At 45.8% G+C, this 20,155-nt stretch overlaps 1 protein-coding gene across 2 annotated transcripts in view; it reads left to right on the top strand.

The window, feature by feature from the left end:
* Window positions 1-3,604: 3,604 nt before the first annotated feature.
* The window catches only part of HECTD4 (HECT domain E3 ubiquitin protein ligase 4), a 241,288-nt gene continuing 224,737 nt past the window's right edge, over window positions 3,605-20,155 (top strand). For both annotated transcript variants that reach the window (XM_089676997.1, XM_089676993.1), the window contains exon 1: window positions 3,605-3,992. In XM_089676997.1, coding sequence (XP_089533123.1) covers window positions 3,843-3,992 — 150 coding nt within the window. In that variant the 5' untranslated portion in view covers window positions 3,605-3,842. The remainder of the gene's footprint in view (window positions 3,993-20,155) is intronic.

The following is a 20,155-nucleotide window of genomic DNA, read 5'->3' as shown; positions in this document are numbered from 1 at the left end:
TGGCTCTGGTGACATTGTCACTGGTGTGGCAGTGATCAGAAACACTGTTACTGGCTGTACTGGTCTGGTGATATTGTCACTGGTGTGGCAGTGATCAGGAACACTGTTGATGGCTTACACTGATCTGTTGACAATGTACTGATGTAGTGGTGATCAGTGATACTGTTGATGGCTACACTGGCTCTGGTGACACTGAACTGATGTGGCGGTGATCAGAGACACTGTTGATAGCTGCACTGGCTCTGGTGACACTGTCACTGGTGTGGTTAGCAATCCGGAACACTGTTACTGGCTACACTGGCTCTGGTGACATTGCCACCAGTGTGGCAGTGATCAGGAACACTGTTACTGGCTGCACTGGTCTGGTGACATTGTCACTGGTGTGGCTAGCGATCAGGAACACTGTTACTGGCTGCACTGGTCTGGTGACATTGTCACTGGTGTGGCAGTGATCAGGAACACTGTTACCGGCTGCACTGGTCTGGTGACATTGTCACTGGTGTGGCAGTGATCAGGAACACTTTTGATGGCTGCACTGGTCTGGTGACATTGTCACTGGTGTGGCAGTGATCAGGAACACTGTTACCGGCTGCACTGGTCTGGTGACATTGTCACTGGTGTGGCAGTGATCAGGAACACTTTTGATGGCTGCACTGGTCTGGTGACATTGTCACTGGTGTGGCAGTGATCAGGAACACTGTTGATGGCTTACACTGATCTGTTGACACTGTACTGATGTAGTGGTGATCAGTGATACTGATGATGGCTACACTGGATCTGGTGACACTGAATTGATGTGGCGGTGATCAGAGACACTGTTGATGGCTGCACTGGTGTGTTGACACTGTACTCATGTAGTGGCAATCAGGTATACTGTGCATGGCTATGGCTACCCTCCTAGTTTAGCCAGAGGGAGCTAGAGTCTTGATTGTCAGTAAGGAAGGCTGAGTAGCAGCCTGGGTGTAATAACCAAAAGGTCAAATTGTGGCCAGAAGCTGAGAGGTTCTGCAGGCCAGCCCCTTTGGAATTTCCCCCTGCTCGGGGGCTTTTGGAGGCGGGCCCTGGAGGCAGTGGGTGGATCTGAGGAGTGGCTGGTTGCACTTTTTTGGGGTTCTAGCCAATCCCCAACAAGAGTTTGGCAAGGGGCTGGACACCCTTAAAAGTGTTGGAGCCTGCTCAGTATCAGGAGAGTGGAGATTTGGAGGGAGAGTTTAGGTGGAAGATGTGAGGCTGAAGGAAGGAGACTGTGAGAAGGCCCATTGGGATGGGGCCTACCTGCAGGCCTGAAGCTGGAAAGGAGGAAAGCTCAAAGCTCACTGGCCCCCTGACAGAGGGACACATATATAGCAGGGAAGGAGTGGCCCAGCTGATAGACCTCGTAGCAGCCACCAACCCACAAGCGGTACAGTAAAGGATCTGACTACACCTACACCCCCTGAGCGGATAGGGGGAAAACTAGATCAGCCACCTACAAGTGACTGTTTACCTCTTAAAGTGACAGGAACCGGATCCCCTGTTCAGGGAGACCTCCACATCTCCACATTGCTGGGTGAAGAGGGGAATTCCATCTAGGGTCTGGGGTGTTACACTAAGGAGACGCTGTCTAGCTCTTCATCAGAGACTGTGCTGCAGTGAAGGCTTGTAAATAGTTCCAGGAAGTTGTCCTCAGTTCATCAGTACCCTTGGGCATCCTGTACACCCCTAAACCTATCCCACTTCAAATCCCAGACATAATATAACAAGACAAAGGCTCAAGGACTGATTTCTGACTCTGGATGCAAGCCTTTCTGAAGATGCATGATGCCTGGCTGTGAAGGACTATAGGGGGACCCAAATCATCAGCAACTCCTAAGTGGGTAGTGCTATAGCTACATTGGCTCTGGTGACACTGTACTGATGTGGCGGTCATCAGGGACACTGTTAATGGTTACACTGGCTCTGGCGACAATGTACTGATGTGGTGGTGATCAGGGACACTATTGATGGCTTACATTGGTCTGGTGACACTGAACTAATGTTGTGGCGATCAGGGACACTGTTGATGGTTGCATTGGCTTTGGTGACACTGAACTGATGTGGTGATCAGGGACACTGTTGATGGTTGCACTGGCTGTGATGACACTGAACTGATGTGGCGGTGATCGGGGACACTGTTGATGAATGCACTGGCTGTGATGACACTGAACTGATGTGGCGGTGATCGGGGACACTGTTGATGAATGCACTGGCTGTGGAGACACTGAACTAATGTGGCGGTGATTGGGGACACTGTTGATGGTTGCACTGCCTCTGGCGACAATGTACTGATGTGGTGGCGATCAGGGATACTGTTGTTGGCTTACATTGGTCTGGTGACACTGAACTAATGTGGTGATCATTGACACTGCTGATGATTGCACTGGCTGTGGTGACACTGAACTGATGTGGCGGTAATCGGGGACACTGCTGATGATTGCACTGGCTGTGGTGACACTGAACTGATGTGGCGGTGATTGGGGACACTGTCGATGGTTGCACTGGCTGTGGTGACACTGAACTGATGTGGCGGTGATCGGGGACACTGTCGATGGTTGCACTGGCTGTGGTGACACTGAACTGATGTGGCGGTGATCGGGGACACTGTCGATGGTTGCACTGGCTGTGGTGACACTGAACTGATGTGGCGGTGATCGGGGACACTGTCGATGGTTGCACTGGCTGTGGTGACACTGAACTGATGTGGCGGTGATCGGGGACACTGTCGATGGTTGCACTGGCTGTGGTGACACTGAACTGATGTGGCGGTGATCGGGGACACTGCTAATGGTTGCACTGGCTGTGGTGACACTGAACTGATGTGGCGGTGATCGGGGACACTGTCGATGGTTGCACTGGCTGTGGTGACACTGAACCGATGTGGCGGTGATCGGGGACACTGTCGATGGTTGCACTGGCTGTGGTGACACTGAACCGATGTGGCGGTGATCGGGGACACTGCTAATGGTTGCACTGATCTGATGTGGCGGTGATCGGGGACACTGTCGATGGTTGCACTGGCTGTGGTGACACTTAACTGATGTGGTGGTGATCGGAGACACTGCAAATGGTTGCACTGTAAGGACACTGTTGTGGCAACAATCAGGAACACTGTTGCTGGCTTACACCACTCTGTGCTTACTGTCTTGGTCATGGGAACACTGATCATGCTGCATAGAGACACTACTGATTTTTGGGGCCCGGGATGTGGTGGAGATGCGTACAGACACCTATAGACATGAATGGATGGAGGAGGCTGTACGCAGGTATGGGCTGCAATTATGCGTAAAGCAGTAAATGCACCGAACGTGACAAACGTGCACCATCCTGGGTGTCTGTATACATGGACGTCTGCCAGCTAGATCTAGCACACATAGATGTGTTGAACAGTCCAGGGCACATCACCCCCAGTGTGGGACCATTTGTTATTTCCTCCAGTTGCGCTGATCTCCAGCAAATAAAGCCAAGAGCCCCGTGTGGCTCTGCGACAGCACGACACTGATCGGAAGAGTGTATGGGCGCTGCGATCCCCCCTCTCCACCCGGGCACTGCTCTCCCAGGCAGCGCAAAGCACGCCGGGATCGCTCGTTCAGCCAATATGGCGTCTTGCTGACAGTTCAGTGCTGGTGCCGAGATCCCGATCAGCGGGGAATTGTGGGAGTGTGCCCCTTCTGTGCCCGACAGGCTGGGGCGTTCATGGGCAGGGAGAGCGGAGGAGGGCGCTCCTGTTCCTCGGCGTGTGTGTGTGTGAGATATGCGGGTCACCGGGTGAGGAGCGGGGCATGAGGGAGCGGCCGGGGCTGACTGACAGCACGGAATAAGAAGACATGGGCTCGGTGACGGCCGGGGATTCCGCTCAATGGCTGTCGGTGAAGGAGGAGACCATCTTTCTGCACGATGGACTCATTCGAGTCACCGACCTGGCCGAGCTACCCAGCGAGATAGGAGTGACCGAGGCCGGCGACACCGACCTGGAGGTAAGGAGGACACCGGGGGTCATGTGACCGGCCTTCCCCGTGTGCTGGACTGTCATCGGATGGTGGTCTATAGGACGCCTACAGTGCTGCCATAGAGGGGCCCCTAGTATAGAGATACAGTATATAGGGTGCCTATAGAGGGGCTCCTAGTATATAGATACAGTATATAGGGTACCTATACAGGGGCTCCTAGTATATAGCACGCCTACAGTGCTCTCCATAGAGGGGCTCCTAGTATATAGATACAGTATATAGCACGCCCATAGAGGGGCCCCTAGTATAGAGATACAGTATATAGGGTGCCTATAGAGGGGCCCCTAGTATAGAGATACAGTATATAGGGTGCCTATAGAGGGGCCCCTAGTATAGAGATACAGTATATAGGGTGCCTATAGAGGGGCCCCTAGTATAGAGATACAGTATATAGGGTGCCTATAGAGGGGCTCCTAGTATATAGATACAGTATATAGCACGCCCATAGAGGGGCTCCTAGTATATAGATACAGTATATAGGGTACCTATAGAGGGGCTCCTAGTATATAGATACAGTATATAGCACGCCCATAGAGGGGCCCCTAGTATAGAGATACAGTATATAGGGTGCCTATAGAGGGGCTCCTAGTATATAGATACAGTATATAGCACGCCCATAGAGGGGCCCCTAGTATATAGATACAGTGTATAGCACTCCCATAGAGGGACTTCTAGTATATAGATACAGTATATAGGACGCCTACAGTGCTCTCCATAGAGGGGCTCCTAGTATATAGATACGGTATATAGGATGCCTACAGTGCTGTCCATAGAGGGGCTCCTAGTATATAGATACGGTATATAGGATGCCTACAATGCTCCCCATAGAGGGTCTCCTAATATATTGATACAGTATATAGGACGCCTATAGAGGGGCTCCTAGTATATAGATACGGTATATAGGATGCCTACAGTGCTCCCCATAGAGGGTCTCCTAATATATAGATACAGCTACAGTGTTCCCCATAGAGGGACTCCTAGCATATAGATACAGTATATAGGACGCCTACAGTGCTCCCCATAGAGGAGCTCCTAGTATATAGATACAGTATATAGGATGCCTACAGTGCTCCCCATAGAGGGGCTCCTAGTATATAGATACAGTATATAGGATGGCTGCAGTGGGCCCCATAGAGGGGCTTCTAGTATATATAGGATGCATATAGAGGGACTCCTAATATATAGATACGGTATATAGGACGCCTACAGTGCTTCCCATAGAGGGACTTCTAGTATATAGATACAGTATATAGGACACCTACAGTGCTCTCCATAGAGGGTCACCTAGTATATAGATACAGTATATGGGACGCCTACAGTGTTCCTCATAGAGGGGCCCATAGTATATAGATACAATATATAGGACACCTACAGTGCTCCCCATAGAGGGGCTTCTAGTATATACAGTATATAGGATGCATATAGAGGGACTCCTAGTATATAGATACGGTATATAGGACGCCTACAGTTCTCCCCATAGAGGAGCTCCTAGTATATAGATACAGTATATAGGACTCCTATAGAAGGGCTCCTAGTATATAGATACAGTATATAGGACTCCTATAGAAGGGCTCCTAGTATATAGATACGGTATATAGGATGCCTACAGTGCTCCCCATAGAGGGTCTCCTAATATATAGGTACAGCTACAGTGTTCCCCATAGAGGGGTTCCTAGTATATAGATACAGTATATAGCACGGCTACAGTGCTCCCCGTAAAGGGTCTCCTAGTATATACAGTGGGGCAAAAAAGTATTTAGTCAGCCACCAATTGTGCAAGTTCTCCCACTTAAAAAGATGAGAGAGGCCTGTAATTGGCATCATAGGTAGACCTCAACTATGAAACACAAAATGAGAAACAAAATCCAGACAATCACATTGGCTGATTTGGAAAGAATTTATTTGCAAATTATGGTGTAAAAATAAGTATTTGGTCACCTACAAACAAGCAAGATTTCTGGCTCTCACAGACCTGTACCTTCTTCTTTAAGAGGCTCCTCTGTCCTGCACTCATTACCTGTATCAATGGCACCTGTTTGAACTTGTTATCAGTATAAAAGACACCTGTGCACAACCTCAAACAGTCACACGCCAAACTCCACTACGGTGAAGACCAAAGAGCTGTCGAAGAACACCAGAAACAAAATTGTAGACCTGCACCAGGCTGGGAAGACTGAATCTGCAAAAGGCAAGCAGCTTGGTGTGAACAAATCAACTGTGGGAGCAATAATTAGAAAATGGAAGACATACAAGACCACTGATAATCTCCCTCGATCTGGGGCTCCACGCAAGATCTCACCCCGTGGGGTCAAAATGATCACAAGAATGGTGAGCAAAAATTCCAGCGCCACAAGGGGGGACCTAGTGAATGACCTGCAGAGAGCTGGGACCAACGTAACAAAGGCTACCATCAGTAACATGCTACACCACCAGGGACTCAGATCCTGCAGTGTCAGATGTGTCCCCCTGCTTAAGCCAGTACATGTCCGGGCCCATCTGAAGTTTGCTAGAGAGCATTTGGATGATCCAGAAGAGGATTGGGAGAATGTCATATGAAACCAAAATAGAACTGTTTGGTAGAAACACAACTCGTCGTGTTTGGAGGAGAGAGAATGCTGAGTTGCATCCAAAGAATACCATACCTACTGTGAAACATGGGGGTGGCAACATCATGCTTTGGGGCTGTTTCTCTGCAAAGGGACCAGGACGACTGATCCATGTACAGGACAGAATGAATGGGGCCATGTATCGTGAGATTATGAGTGCAAACCTCCTTCCATCAGCAAGGGCATTGAAGATGAAACGTGGCTGGGTCTTCCAACATGACAATGATCCCAAACATACCACCCGGGCAACAAAGGAGTGGCTTCGTAAGAAGCATTTCAAGGTCCTGGAGTGGCCTAGCCAGTCTCCAGATCTCAACCCCATAGAAAACCTTTGGAGGGAGTTGAAAGTCCATGTTGCCCAGCGACAGCCTCAAAACATCACTGCTCTAGAGGAGATCTGCATGGAGGAATGGGCCAACATACCAGCAACAGTGTGTGCCAACCTTGTGAAGACTTACAGGAAACGTTTGACCTCTGTCATTGCCAACAAAGGATATATAACAAAGTATTGAGATGAACTTTTGATATTGACCAAATACTTATTTTCCACCATAATTTGCAAATAAATTCTTTCCAAATCAGCCAATGTGATTGTCTGTATTTTCTTTCTCATTTTGTGTTTCATAGTTGAGGTCTACCTATGATGCCAATTACAGGCCTCTCTCATCTTTTAAAGTGGGAGAACTTGCACAATTGGTGGCTGACTAAATACTTTTTTGCCCCACTGTAGATACGGCTACAGTGTTCCCCATAGAGGGGCTCCTAGTATATAGATACAGTATATAGGACTCCTATAGAGGGGCTCCTAGTATAAAGGATGGCTACAGTGCTCCCCATAGAGGGGCTCCTAGTATATAGATACAGTATATAGGACGCCTATAGAGGGGATCCTAGTATATAGATACGGTATATAGGATGCCTACAGTGCTCCCCATAGAGGCTCTCCTAATATATAGATACAGTATATAGCATGGCTATAGTGCTCCCCATAGAGGGTCTCCTAGTATATTGATATGGCTACAGTGCTCCCCATAGAGGGTCTCCTAGTATATAGATACAGTATATAGCATGGCTACAGTGCTTCCCATAGAGGGACTCCTAGTATAAAGATACAATATATTGCATGGCTACAGTGCTCCCCATAGAGGGACTCCTAGTATATAGATACAATATATAGCACGGCTACAGTGCTCCCCATAGAGGGGCTCCTAGTATATAGATACAATATATAGCACGGCTACAGTGCTCCCCATAGAGGGGCTCCTAGTATATAGATACAATATATTGCACGGCTACAGTGCTCCCCATAGAGGGACTCCTAGTATATAGATACAATATATTGCACGGCTACAGTGCTCCCCATAGAGGGACTCCTAGTATATAGATACAATATATTGCACATCTACAGTGCTCCCCATAGAGGGGCTCCTAGTATATAGATACAATATATTGCACGGCTACAGTGCTCCCCATAGAGGGGCTCCTGGTATATACTGTAGATACAATATATTGCACGGCTACAGTGCTCCCTATAGAGGGGCTCCTAGTATATAGATACAATATATAGCACGGCTACAGTGCTCCCTATAGAGGGACTCCTAGTATATAGATACAATATATAGCACGGCTACAGTGCTCCCCATAGAGGGGCTCCTAGTATATATGCCATGTTGAACTTCCAGTGACCAGTATGAGAGAGTAAGAGCACTAACACCAAATGTAACACACTTGCTCCCCATTCACACCTGAGACCTTGTAACACTACCGAGGCACATTACATCGGGGAGGGAAAATGGCTCTTTGGGCCCAATTTGGACCTTGTCACTTAGGGGTGTACTCATTTTTGTTGCCAGCGGTTTAGACATTAATGGCTGTGTGTTGTTATTTTGAGGGACAGCAAATTTACACTGTTATACAAGCTGTATTCACTACTTTACATTGTAGCAAAGTGTCATTTCTTCAGTGTTGTAACATGAAAAGTTAGAATCAAATATTTACAAAAATGTGAGGGGCGTGTACTCACTTCTGTGAGATACTGTGGATATATAGGATTTGTATAGTGCTCCCTTTAGGAGTGCTCACAGTATATAGATGTATAATGCTCCCTTTAGAGGGGCTTATAGTCTATAGATGTATGGGATAAGTATAGTGATCTCTATAGAGGGGCTCATAGTCTATTGATGTATAGGATGAATATAGTGATCCCTATAGAGGGGCTCATAGTGTGTGTGTGTGTGTGTGTGTGTGTGTGTGTATAATGATCCCTATAGAAGGGCTCAAAGTATATAGGATGAGTATAGTGGTCCATATGGTGAACTCCTGGTCTATAGATATATCACATGGGGTATAGTGCTCCCTGAAGAAGGACTCCTAGTATATAGATATATAGAATGAGTATAGTGCTCCCTATAGAAGCGCTCATAGTATATAGATGTGAAAGATGAGACTAGTGCTCCATATAGGTGGGTTCATGGTCTATAGATATATAGGATGGGCTTAGTGTTTTTTTATAGGATGGCTCACGGTCTATAGATACATAGGATTTGTATGGTGCTCTCTATAGAAGGGCTCCATAATATATAGATGTATAGTACTCCCCAGAGAAGGGCTCCATAATATATAGATGTATAGTACTCCCCAGAGAAGGGCTCCATAATATATAGATGTATAGTACTCCCCATAGAAGGGCTCCATAATATATAGATGTATAGTACTCCCCATAGAAGGGCTCCATAGTATATAGATGTATAGTACTCTCCATAGAAGGGCTCATAGTATATAGATGTATAGTACTCTCCATAGAAGGGCTCATAGTATATAGATGTATAGTACTCCCTATAGGAGGGCTCATAGTATATAGATGTATAGTACTCCCCATAGGAGGGCTCAAAGTCTATAATCTTGAGGCCTACTATGGGGAGATCTATGATCTACTATGGAGAAATCTATACCCATCATATCGTCTATAGGCCCTGAGCTATCCTATAGAGAGTGCTATACCCATCATTTCATCTTTATATTGTGCGCCCTCCTATAGGGAGCACTATACACATCTTAACATCTACAGATCCTGAGCCTTCCTATGGGGAACACCATACGCATCCTATATATATCTACAGTCTGTGAACCCTCCTATAGAGAGCACTATGCCCAGCCTATACATTTGCAGACCTTGAGCCCTCCTTTAGGGAGCAGTATACCCATTCTATACATATCTAAAGACCCTACGCCCTCTTATGGGGAGCACTATACACATCCTGTCATTTATAGACCCTGAGCCCTCCTATGGGGAGCATTATACCCCTCCTATACATCTATAGACCCTGAGCCCTTCTAGAGGGAGCACTGTACCCATCCTATACATCTATAGACCCTGAGCCCTTCTATAGGAAGGACTGTACCCATCCTATACATCTATAGACCCTGAGCCCTTTTATAGGGAGCACTGTACCCATCCTATACATCTATAGACCCTGCGCCCTTCTATAGGAAGGACTGTACCCATCCTATACATCTATAGACCCTGAGCCCTTCTATAGGGAGCACTGTACCCATCCTATACATCTATAGACCCTGAGCCCTTCTATAGGAAGGACTGTACCCATCCTATACATCTATAGACCCTGAGCCCTTCTATAGGGAGCACTGTACCCATCCTATACATCTATAGACCCTGAGCCCTTCTATAGGAAGGACTGTACCCATCCTATACTACATCTATAGACCCTGAGCCCTTCTATAGGAAGGACTGTACCCATCCTATACATCTATAGACCCTGAGCCCTTCTATAGGGAGCACTGTACCCATCCTATACATCTATAGACCCTGAGCCCTTCTATAGGGAGCACTGTACCCATCCTATACATCTATAGACCCTGAGCCCTTCTATAGGGAGCACTGTACCCATCCTATACATCTATAGACCCTGAGCCCTTCTATAGGAAGGACTGTACCCATCCTATACATCTATAGACCCTGAGCCCTTCTATAGGAAGGACTGTACCCATCCTATACATCTATAGACCCTGAGCCCTTCTATAGGGAGCACTGTACCCATCCTATACATCTATAGACCCTGAGCCCTTCTATAGGGAGCACTGTACCCATCCTATACATCTATAGACCCTGAGCCCTTCTATAGGGAGCACTGTACCCATCCTATACATCTATAGACCCTGAGCCCTTCTATAGGAAGGACTGTACCCATCCTATACATCTATAGACCCTGAGCCCTTCTATAGGGAGCACTGTACCCATCCTATACATCTATAGACCCTGAGCCCTTCTATAGGAAGGACTGTACCCATCCTATACATCTATAGACCCTGAGCCCTTCTATAGGAAGGACTGTACCCATCCTATACATCTATAGACCCTGAGCCCTTCTATAGGGAGCACTGTACCCATCCTATACATCTATAGACCCTGAGCCCTTCTATAGGGAGCACTGTACCCATCCTATACATCTATAGACCCTGAGCCCTTCTATAGGAAGGACTGTACCCATCCTATACATCTATAGACCCTGAGCCCTTATATAGGGAGCACTGCACCCATCCTATACATCTATAGACCCTGAGCCCTTATATAGGGAGCACTGCACCCATCCTATACATCTATAGACCCTAAGTCCTCCTGTGTGAAGCATTCTGCCCATCCTATCATTTATAGGCCCTGACCCCTCCTATGGGGAGCAATATTTGCATCCTTTACATCTACAGACCATGAGCCCACCTATAGGCAGCACTATACCAATCTTATACATCTATAGATCCTGAGCCCTCCTATCTATAGAGAGCACTTTATTCAGCCTATCATCTATAGTCCCTGAGCACTATACTCCTACATATGTTTTAGGAACATACATATACTGTGATTGTATGATGCATGGTAGGATGGGTATAGCACTCTCTAAAGGAGGGCTCAGGCTTTCTAGATAGAGATATATATTCTAGAAATCTATGAATACTGTGTATAGACATTACATGTTCGGATGTGTATGTCTATATATTGATTGCTCAGGTCCTATCTCGGGTTGTGCTTCTACAACCCATGGCAGGATGTGTTCTTAGTCCTCTCTATATTGAATGGCTCAGGTTCTGTCTGTCAGTGTGTGTGTGTGTGTTCATGTATGTATGTGTGTGTATACGTGTGTGTATATATATATATGTTTGTGTGTGTGTATGTATATATATTGTGTGTGTTCTATAGAGACATGCATGGTAGGATGTGTCCGGTCCTCTCCATATGTGTCAGTTGTACATTGTATGCTCTATTATTATTATTATTATAATATGGCTTGTAGTTTCCTGTATCTGTAGGTTCAGGTTGATCCTGTATGTGCAGGCTGAGCAATGTGTCCGGTCAGTTTCCCGTGGCCTGCGCCACGTTCTCATCTTCAGAAATCCCTTGAATTTGGCCTGCATTGTATTCTGCATATATGATTGCCCTGCTGAGCACATTTTGCCAGATGAGCATTTCCTCTAGAGATCACCCTTTATTCTTTTGTATATCTGCCCCGAGGCTTGCGACATAAGGCTCCTTGGACTCTAGTGACCAGGCACTACTAATTAGGACACTGACGGGGGACATTGTTTAGTATTGTCACTTGCATCTGTGTAATTTCATCTCCTATCTTACATCTAGATTTATTTGTACACTGTGCATTATATGAGGAATCCAGTGGTAATAAATGTGTGTATGACATTGGTTAGGGATGAATAGGCTCATTGTAGTTCAGGCCTGGCTGGGAATGAATGGTCTTTCTTACTGTACATGTTTACTTTTTGGAGTAAGCGTTGAAATTTCCTTTAAAAATGACTGAAGGCATAATGCTTTTTTTTTATTTATTTTTTTTTTTCTGGATGTTTATTGCCATTAACTGATGTGATCCGGAATGTAGAAAGCATAGATAGTCAGATCATCTTGTGAATGCATTGTTAGTAATGGCACATGTCTGACACTTGCCTCTCCACACCCTATCCCATCTCATTCTGTGAATGCAGGTCACAGGGAGCCTTTGTCCAGAGATCAGTGCACATGCATTCTCCCAGCACATCAGGCCTTTTGTATGATCTGTCATTTGGCTCAGATAGCAGGTGCAGCACTTACATTTGTTTCCTAATGATGGGCAGACTAATAATCTTTCCCCCTCTCTAGAAATGCACGGCATATGCTCAGATTGTCAAGTTATTTGTCGTCTGTCAGCATGAGCTCATGCTTTTTTTTTTCTGATCCCCACATAAGGATATTCAGCTGATCTCATGCCTGTGAGAAATAAACAGCATTAAAAATCAGTGTTCGTTGAAATTCAGGCATGCTTCTTCCATAGAAGATTATCCGAGGCTTGGAGCACTGACATCTCTTCTCGTTGGATCTACTGAATGATATCACATTACACTTAAATGGATTTTAAGATGAGCACAAATAAATACTAATGTGATATTTTTAAAGCTATTTTGGTGTAATCATATTGTTTGTGGAAGGCTGGGTAATATTTCAAAGGACACAGTCTGTAGCAAGACTTTATAATCGTTGGGTTCATACTGATGCGGTGCGGAATTTGAATCGGTTTCTGTGCAAATTCCGAACCGCATCACAATCGCACCCCGTTCATACGAACCGCTGCAGGTGTGTATAAGTTAACAACACCCCAAAATCCGTTCACAAAACACGGTGCGATGTACAGAATCGGATTTCATGGGTGTGAATACCCATGCGTTCCGATTCTAGTGTGGGCCAAAAAAAGGGTCCTGCAGCTTTTGTGATGCGGTGTGATTTGAGCACTACAAAATGTATGGCTCAAATCGCACTGCACAGAATTCGCATGTGATTTGTACAGGAAGGCGCTGTGGTTTCTGTGTGAATTACATGCTATATGCCGCACCGCAGAAGTGTGAACCCAAGGTCTCGTTTTGGTAGTAGGGCAGAGTACAGTACTTCACTTTGTTGTCACTAGTCTATGGTACTGCTAGTTCATAGCCAGCGGCTTGCTAGTAGTAGAGAAAGGGTAAGGATGACTGCTCTAAAGGTAGCTCCATATTTCTGTCTTGCTAAGTCCCCTTTAGCCTGGGTTCACATATGTGCGGTGCATCGCATGTGATTTGCACAGGAGCCGCCCCACATTCCTGTGCAAATCACATGCGATTTTTGTGCGGTGCGATCGGAGCCATACATTTTGTATGGCTCTAATCACACCGCACCAAAACGGTGCAGGACCCTCCCTTTTTGGGGTCTGCACTAGAATCTGATCGCATGGGTATTCACACCTATGCGATCCGATTCTGCACATCACACCGCGTTTTGCTGAATGCTTTCGTGGGTGTTGTTAACCTAACATATACACCCGCAGCGGTTCGCATGAACTGGGTGCGATTCTGATGCAGTGCGGAATTTGCAAGAAAACACTGCAAATTCCACACTTCATCAGTGTCAACCAGGGCTACAGAATCCATAGACGTGGGATGGCGGTTAGAAGATCTGATTACTGCACAATGATTCCCAGAATATACTGTATGTCTGATTGGGTGGATGAGCAGCTTTATACACTGAGCAGACTACCTTGGTTCTCGCCTTCTCTTGGAGAAGCAATATTTGTAGTCTGTAGAATGGATTTGGGTTGATCAGTTTTTTTCTTTATATATACAAGTTCAGTCATCTATGGGTGTCTGCCAGAGTCGTGTATTGGTCATAGATCAATGATCTTTTAACATTTAAAACTCAGTCAATAATGAACCCCAAGTTTCCTGCCACTTCAAATATTTTTGGCCAGCTTCTTTAACATGAATTCTTGACATGCCAGCTGGACCTGCTGTAATACCCTGTAGCAGTCTTTGCTACATATAGTTAGCCCCGGTCCACACTGCTGCCATTTCTCTTGCAACTTTCTGCGATTTGACACAGAAAGTTGCATGACAAGTCCAAACACATTCATTTCAATGGGAGCCGTATTAATTGCTGCGACTCAAGTCAAAGTGACAAAAAAATAGTTCCTGCACTTCTTATCTGTGTCTTCCTTGCAACATGAGTGCTGTAGACTGCAATGTTAAAATCACAAAAGTTGCAAAGAACTAGTTTTTGTCTTATCTTTGACTTTGGTTGTGAGTTCAGTGATATGTGTTGTACTCTGTATTGCTATGATTGACCAAATTCGCAGCAAGTCGCAATGACTTTGGGGTCGCAGCAGTGTAAACCGAGCATAAGAGCTGTTGTCTTCCTGGAGTGGTACGAGCAATTTTCCCTTTGCTGCCAGAAACAGGAAATTGCTTGCATGACACCCCAGCAATTCAAGATCAACTGGTTTGCATGTTCATGAGGGAAATGGGTATTTGATCCCCTTCACAACACATGACTTAGCACTTGGTGGCAAATCCCTTCTTGGCAATCACAGAGGTCAGACGTTTCCTGTAGTTGGCCACCAGGTTTGCACACATCTCAGGAGGGATTTTGGCCCACTTCTCTTGGCAGATCCTCTCCAAGTTATTAAGGTTTGGTGGCTGATGTTTGGCAACTCGAACTTTCAGCTCCCTCCACAAATTTTCAATTGGATTAAGGTCTGGAGACTGGCTAGGCCACTCCAGGACCTTAATGTGCTTCTTCTGGAGCCACTTCTTTGTTGCCTTGGCCGTGTGTTGTGGGTCATTGTCATGCTGGACACTATCCCTCCCTCCAGTCCATCATAAATACTGCTGCCAGGCTCATCCACCTTACCAACCGTTCAGTATCTGCTACCCCTCTCTGCAATCCCTCCACTGGCTTCCACTCGCTCAATGATTAAAATTCAAAATGCTAACAACAACTTACAAAGCCGTCCACAACTCTGCCCCCAGCTACACCACCAACCTGGTCTCAAAATGTCAACCAATCTGCTCTCTTCGATCCTCCCAAGACCTTCTGCTCTCTATTTCCCGTGTCACCTCCTCCCATGTTCACCTCTAGGACTTCTCCTGAGCTTCTCCCATCCTATGGAACTCTCTACCCCAACCTCTCCTGCTGTCTCCTAATCTATCCACCTTTTAGACGATCCCTGAAAACCTTTCTCTTCAAAGAAGTCTATCCTGCTTCTACCTAGTAAACTGCCATTTATTTCCTCTATCAGCTCATCCCCCATAGTTATTACCTTTTTTGTATCACTCAACCCTTCCTCCTAGATTGTAAGCTCTAACGAGCCGGGCCCTCTGTTTCCTCTTGTACCAAATTGTATTGTAACTGTAATGTCTACCTTCATTTTGTTAAGCACTGAGCAAACTGTTGGCGCTATATAAATCCTGTATAATAATAATAATTTTATTTATTTTAGGTACTTATAGTGTTCCATAAATTTACACAGCGCTTTGCATATATAGTATATTGTGCATTCACATCAGTCCCTAACCTTCAAGGAGCTTACAGTCTAAGGTCCCTAACTCACATTCATACACACATATGGGGTCAATTTACACAGGAGCCAATTAACATACCAGCATGTCTTTGGAGTGAGGGAGGAAACTGGAATACCCAAAGGAAACTTGTGCAGGCACAGGGAGAACATGCAAATTCCAGGCAGGTAGTGCCATGGTTAAGATTCAAACCAACGACCCCAGTGCTGCCAAGTGAATTTGCTAACAAAATAGCCACTGTGCTTCACATTTGCATATTTTTTTTTAATGAATATAAGGCTTCCTCTGATTGGCGAACGTGGTTCGGCAAGCATATGAATTTACTATCTACACCTCGGCCAAGATTGCATTCATTGAAAAATATCAATTCCTGGTACCATTCAAGAAACTCTTTCGGCTTCCAGCTGAAAAGGGGAAGTCGCTCATACCCCTCTTGGAAGACCGCATCGCTTACTGTATTTTGCATATGCTACTACCATGTATTACAACATCCCCAGCTTTCATACTGTTCTGATATGGTTAGAATTTGTTTAACCAAACAGGCCAAAACAAAGTATTGTTCCAGCTCTCATATAGTGATGACGAGGGAGCATTTGCTCTTCACCTCATCCATTCAGAATATGTTTTGTGTTCTTTTCACAAAATACAAGATGTTATGTGATTGGACAAGACGTGAGGTTGAAGAAAGTCAGGGTCTCCCCTTGTTCAATCACAGCCTTAGATTTTGTGAAATAAATACAGGACATTTTCTGAATGGATGTGGAATAGAGGAAGATACCCCATATCATCATTGTATGAGTTTTAGTACTCACAGCAGCTGAAAGAGAAGATGGATCAAAGCTGACAGTGAACGCAGCATGAATGCAACCAATACTTTTAGAATCCCCAGTAGCCCCTTGGGCATAATATACCAAACATGAGCAGTAATTAGAGTGGACCCAGCATAAGTCAGTACATGTTTTTTTTTTTTTCTTTCCTACAGTACCACCCATATCATCCTGGGTTTAGTCTTTGATAACAGAAACATGGAAGCCGTGCATATGGAGCAAGCATGCAGCCAGAAAGGTCAGAAACTCAACCTAATGGTAGCAGAAAAAAGGAGGCGCCATCTAAGTGCTGCAAACCAACAATTTTTCTTAAGCTCATAAATTGTCAGCTCACATCTTAAAAGGTGCAGCTCGCTTATGGAAAGGGTAAACACCGCTGTCCTAAGGTTTGAGGAAGGAGTGTGCATGGTCTGTAACGTGTAGCCACACTTACACCCGCGCTGTGTCCTCAGACTAACATCACTTCCAGCCCTGTGCTGGTGGTGCGTTCCAAGCGTGATTGTAGTACTCTTCAACTTCCTGGCTCTGCTTGTCAGCGCTGTCTGCTACAATATCCATGCAGAGATACAGCAACAGCTGCCTAGCGCACCGCAGGATTCTGAGACCAGGACGACCGCGGTGATTACCCTTTTGATAAGCAAGTTGCAGCTTTAACATGTAAGGTACCAATTCATAAGCTTAATAAAAATTGTTGGTTTGCTGCACTTAGATGGCGCTTCCTTTTTTGCTGCTTGCATTCAGGTTTTAGAGTTCACTCCTTACTCTTGGATAGCAGCCACAAGTTTGCAGCAGTCTATATGAGTGTTTTTTCCTTGGACTTTCAAGCTCTGTTGTACAAAGGCTTAGCTTTATGGGTTTCAACCCTTTATGTGCCCTAAATACCCCTTTACTAGAAACTCAGCCCAGGTGCTTGCCCCTTTTAGCACCAGTTTAGCAGGGACAGGTGACAAATTTCTGTTCTTTTTTAAACAAATGTGTTCACCGTTTTAAACTGCCAGATAAAAAAGTCTGCTAGCACAAGGTGGGTACTATAATCCAGACTAGCCAGAAACCCTCCTCTGTGTGCACACCATGAAGTTTATGAAAGTGCTTCTAAAATCAGAATTTTTTTTTTTTTACTTTAATGCACTCATTGCATTAATGTTTCACTTACTTTGCCCCCACCCCATAATCCCCACTTACCTGACTCCTCCACAGATCCAGCAATGTCCTGTCTGTAGCACTGCTCCTCCACTTCCTAGTCTCACAGGAGACACTGAGGGCAGTGGGAGCCATAGTCTCTTGCTTTTGTCAGTCAGATCCTTTGAGCAGGGAGTAGGGGGGGCCTGGCCAAACCATGTTGTCTGTGGCTTGCTGAGTAGGCACCCCAAGGAAGGAGAAGCGGAGCGTGCCAACGGGGGGGGGGGGGGGCTTCCACAGTAGAGGTAAGGGACCACTCTGTGCAATACAAAGAAAAAAAAAAAAAGTTCGACATTAACATCACTTTAAGTTCCTGACATCTGACTGCAATCCTCTTGTCCAAATAAGTCAAGTGCCATTAGGCTCCAATCACACCTCGGTGTTTTGAATTGCTCTGCAATCGTGGCAAACCGTATCGCCGAAAAGAAGCTCCTTTTTGGGTGGCAAGCTTCACGCGATGCAGTTTGTTGCAATTGCCATGCAATCTATTGCGCCAGATCTGCACCACGTTTCTAGGTGCCATTAAAGTAATTGTCATCTGAAATTCGCATTGTTCAGTTTTTCATTTTAGCAGAGCGTTGTGAATTCATGGGCAGAACCGAAGCGATTCTGCCCGCAATTCAAAACGCCAAGGCGTGAATGAAGCCTAAGGCCTGGTTCACACCCATGTGTTTTTTGGTGCTTTTGCAGAAACGCACCACAGTCCATTTAACATGGTTTCCTATGGGACACATTCACATCCCAGAGGTGTTCTATTGGATTTAGGTCAGACAAGCGTGGGGGCCATTCAATGGTATCAATTCCTTCATTCACACCAGTGGCCTGCTGGAGGACATTTTGTAGGGCTCTGGCAGTCCTCATCCTGTTCCTCCTTGCACAAAGGAGCAGATACCAGTCCTGCTGATGGGTTAAGGACCTTCTAAGGCTCTGTCCAGCTCTCCTAGTGTAACTTCCTGTTTCCTGGAATCTCCTCCATGCTCTTGAGATTGTGCTGGGAGACACAGCAAACCTTCTGGCAATGGCACGTATTGATGTACTATCCTGGAGGAGTTGGACTGCCTGTGCAACCTCTGTAACCTCTGCCTGTGCAACCTCTGTAGTGTCCAGGTATCGCCTCATGCTACCAGTAGTGACACTGACCCTAGCCAAATGCAAAACTAGTGAAAAACAGTCAGAAAAGATGAGTAGGGAAAAAAATGTCAGTGGCCTCCACCTGTAAAACCATTCCTGTTTTGGGGGTCGTCTCATTGTTGCCCATCTAGTGCTCCTGTTGTTAATTTCACTAACACTGAAGCAGCAGAAACTAATTAACAATCCCCTCTGCTGCTTAACTGACCAAATCAATATCTCGGAGTTTAATTGACTTGATGCTATACCTGATTAAAAACTGTTCCTTTATTTTTTTTTGAGCAGTTTATATTGTATTCAAAATGATACATCTGTTATACTTGCCTGCTTTGTGCAGTGGTTTTGCTCAGAGCGGCACCAAAGCTCTTTTGGGGTCCCCCGCTGGCACGCTCAACTCCTCCTTTCTTCTGAGTGACTCCATAGCAAGCTGCTTGCTGTGGAGGCACCTGTGCGGACTTGCTCCCAAGCCAGGCTATGTATGTCCATTGACACAAACCGTACGGATCAGCCCTGACTCACAGGATTTGACTGACAATGGCTCCCACTGCTGTCTCTGAGCCTGAGAGGAGAGAGAGAGAGCAGCACTGCTGCTCTTGGGCACAGTGTTGGATCAAGATCTGGCGCATTCTCTGCCTTTTGCCTTTACAACCACTTTTTAAAAGCTAAGTTCACTTTTTTTTTTCTAAACTCCAGCTTCCCTGTGTTCGTGACTATACCATTAATGTTGCAGAAAAGGAAAAGCTTTCTATATGTTCTAGGACAGGCATTACTTCAGCCTCCAGTCTCCTATAAAACACTCCTCCATTATGCATCCTGGAAATTGGTATTTGGGATGGAAAAGCCAATAAAAGGACGTAGTTTAGCAGTTGGCCCCAGAAGATTGCTCCCACCCACCTCTGTACTCACACTGGCCACTTTATTAGGTACACCTGTTCAGTTGCTTGGTAACACAAATTGCTAATTAGCCAATCACATGGTAGCAACTCCATGCTTTTAGGCATCTAGACGCGGT

This window comes from Staurois parvus, unplaced genomic scaffold, assembly GCF_062004578.1.
Source record: "Staurois parvus isolate SC_StPar_1 unplaced genomic scaffold, SC_StPar_1.0 ptg000014l, whole genome shotgun sequence".
NCBI lineage: Eukaryota > Metazoa > Chordata > Amphibia > Anura > Ranidae > Staurois > Staurois parvus.
Note: the sequence above shows the minus strand (reverse complement) of the source record. Positions and strands in the feature narration are given on the sequence as shown.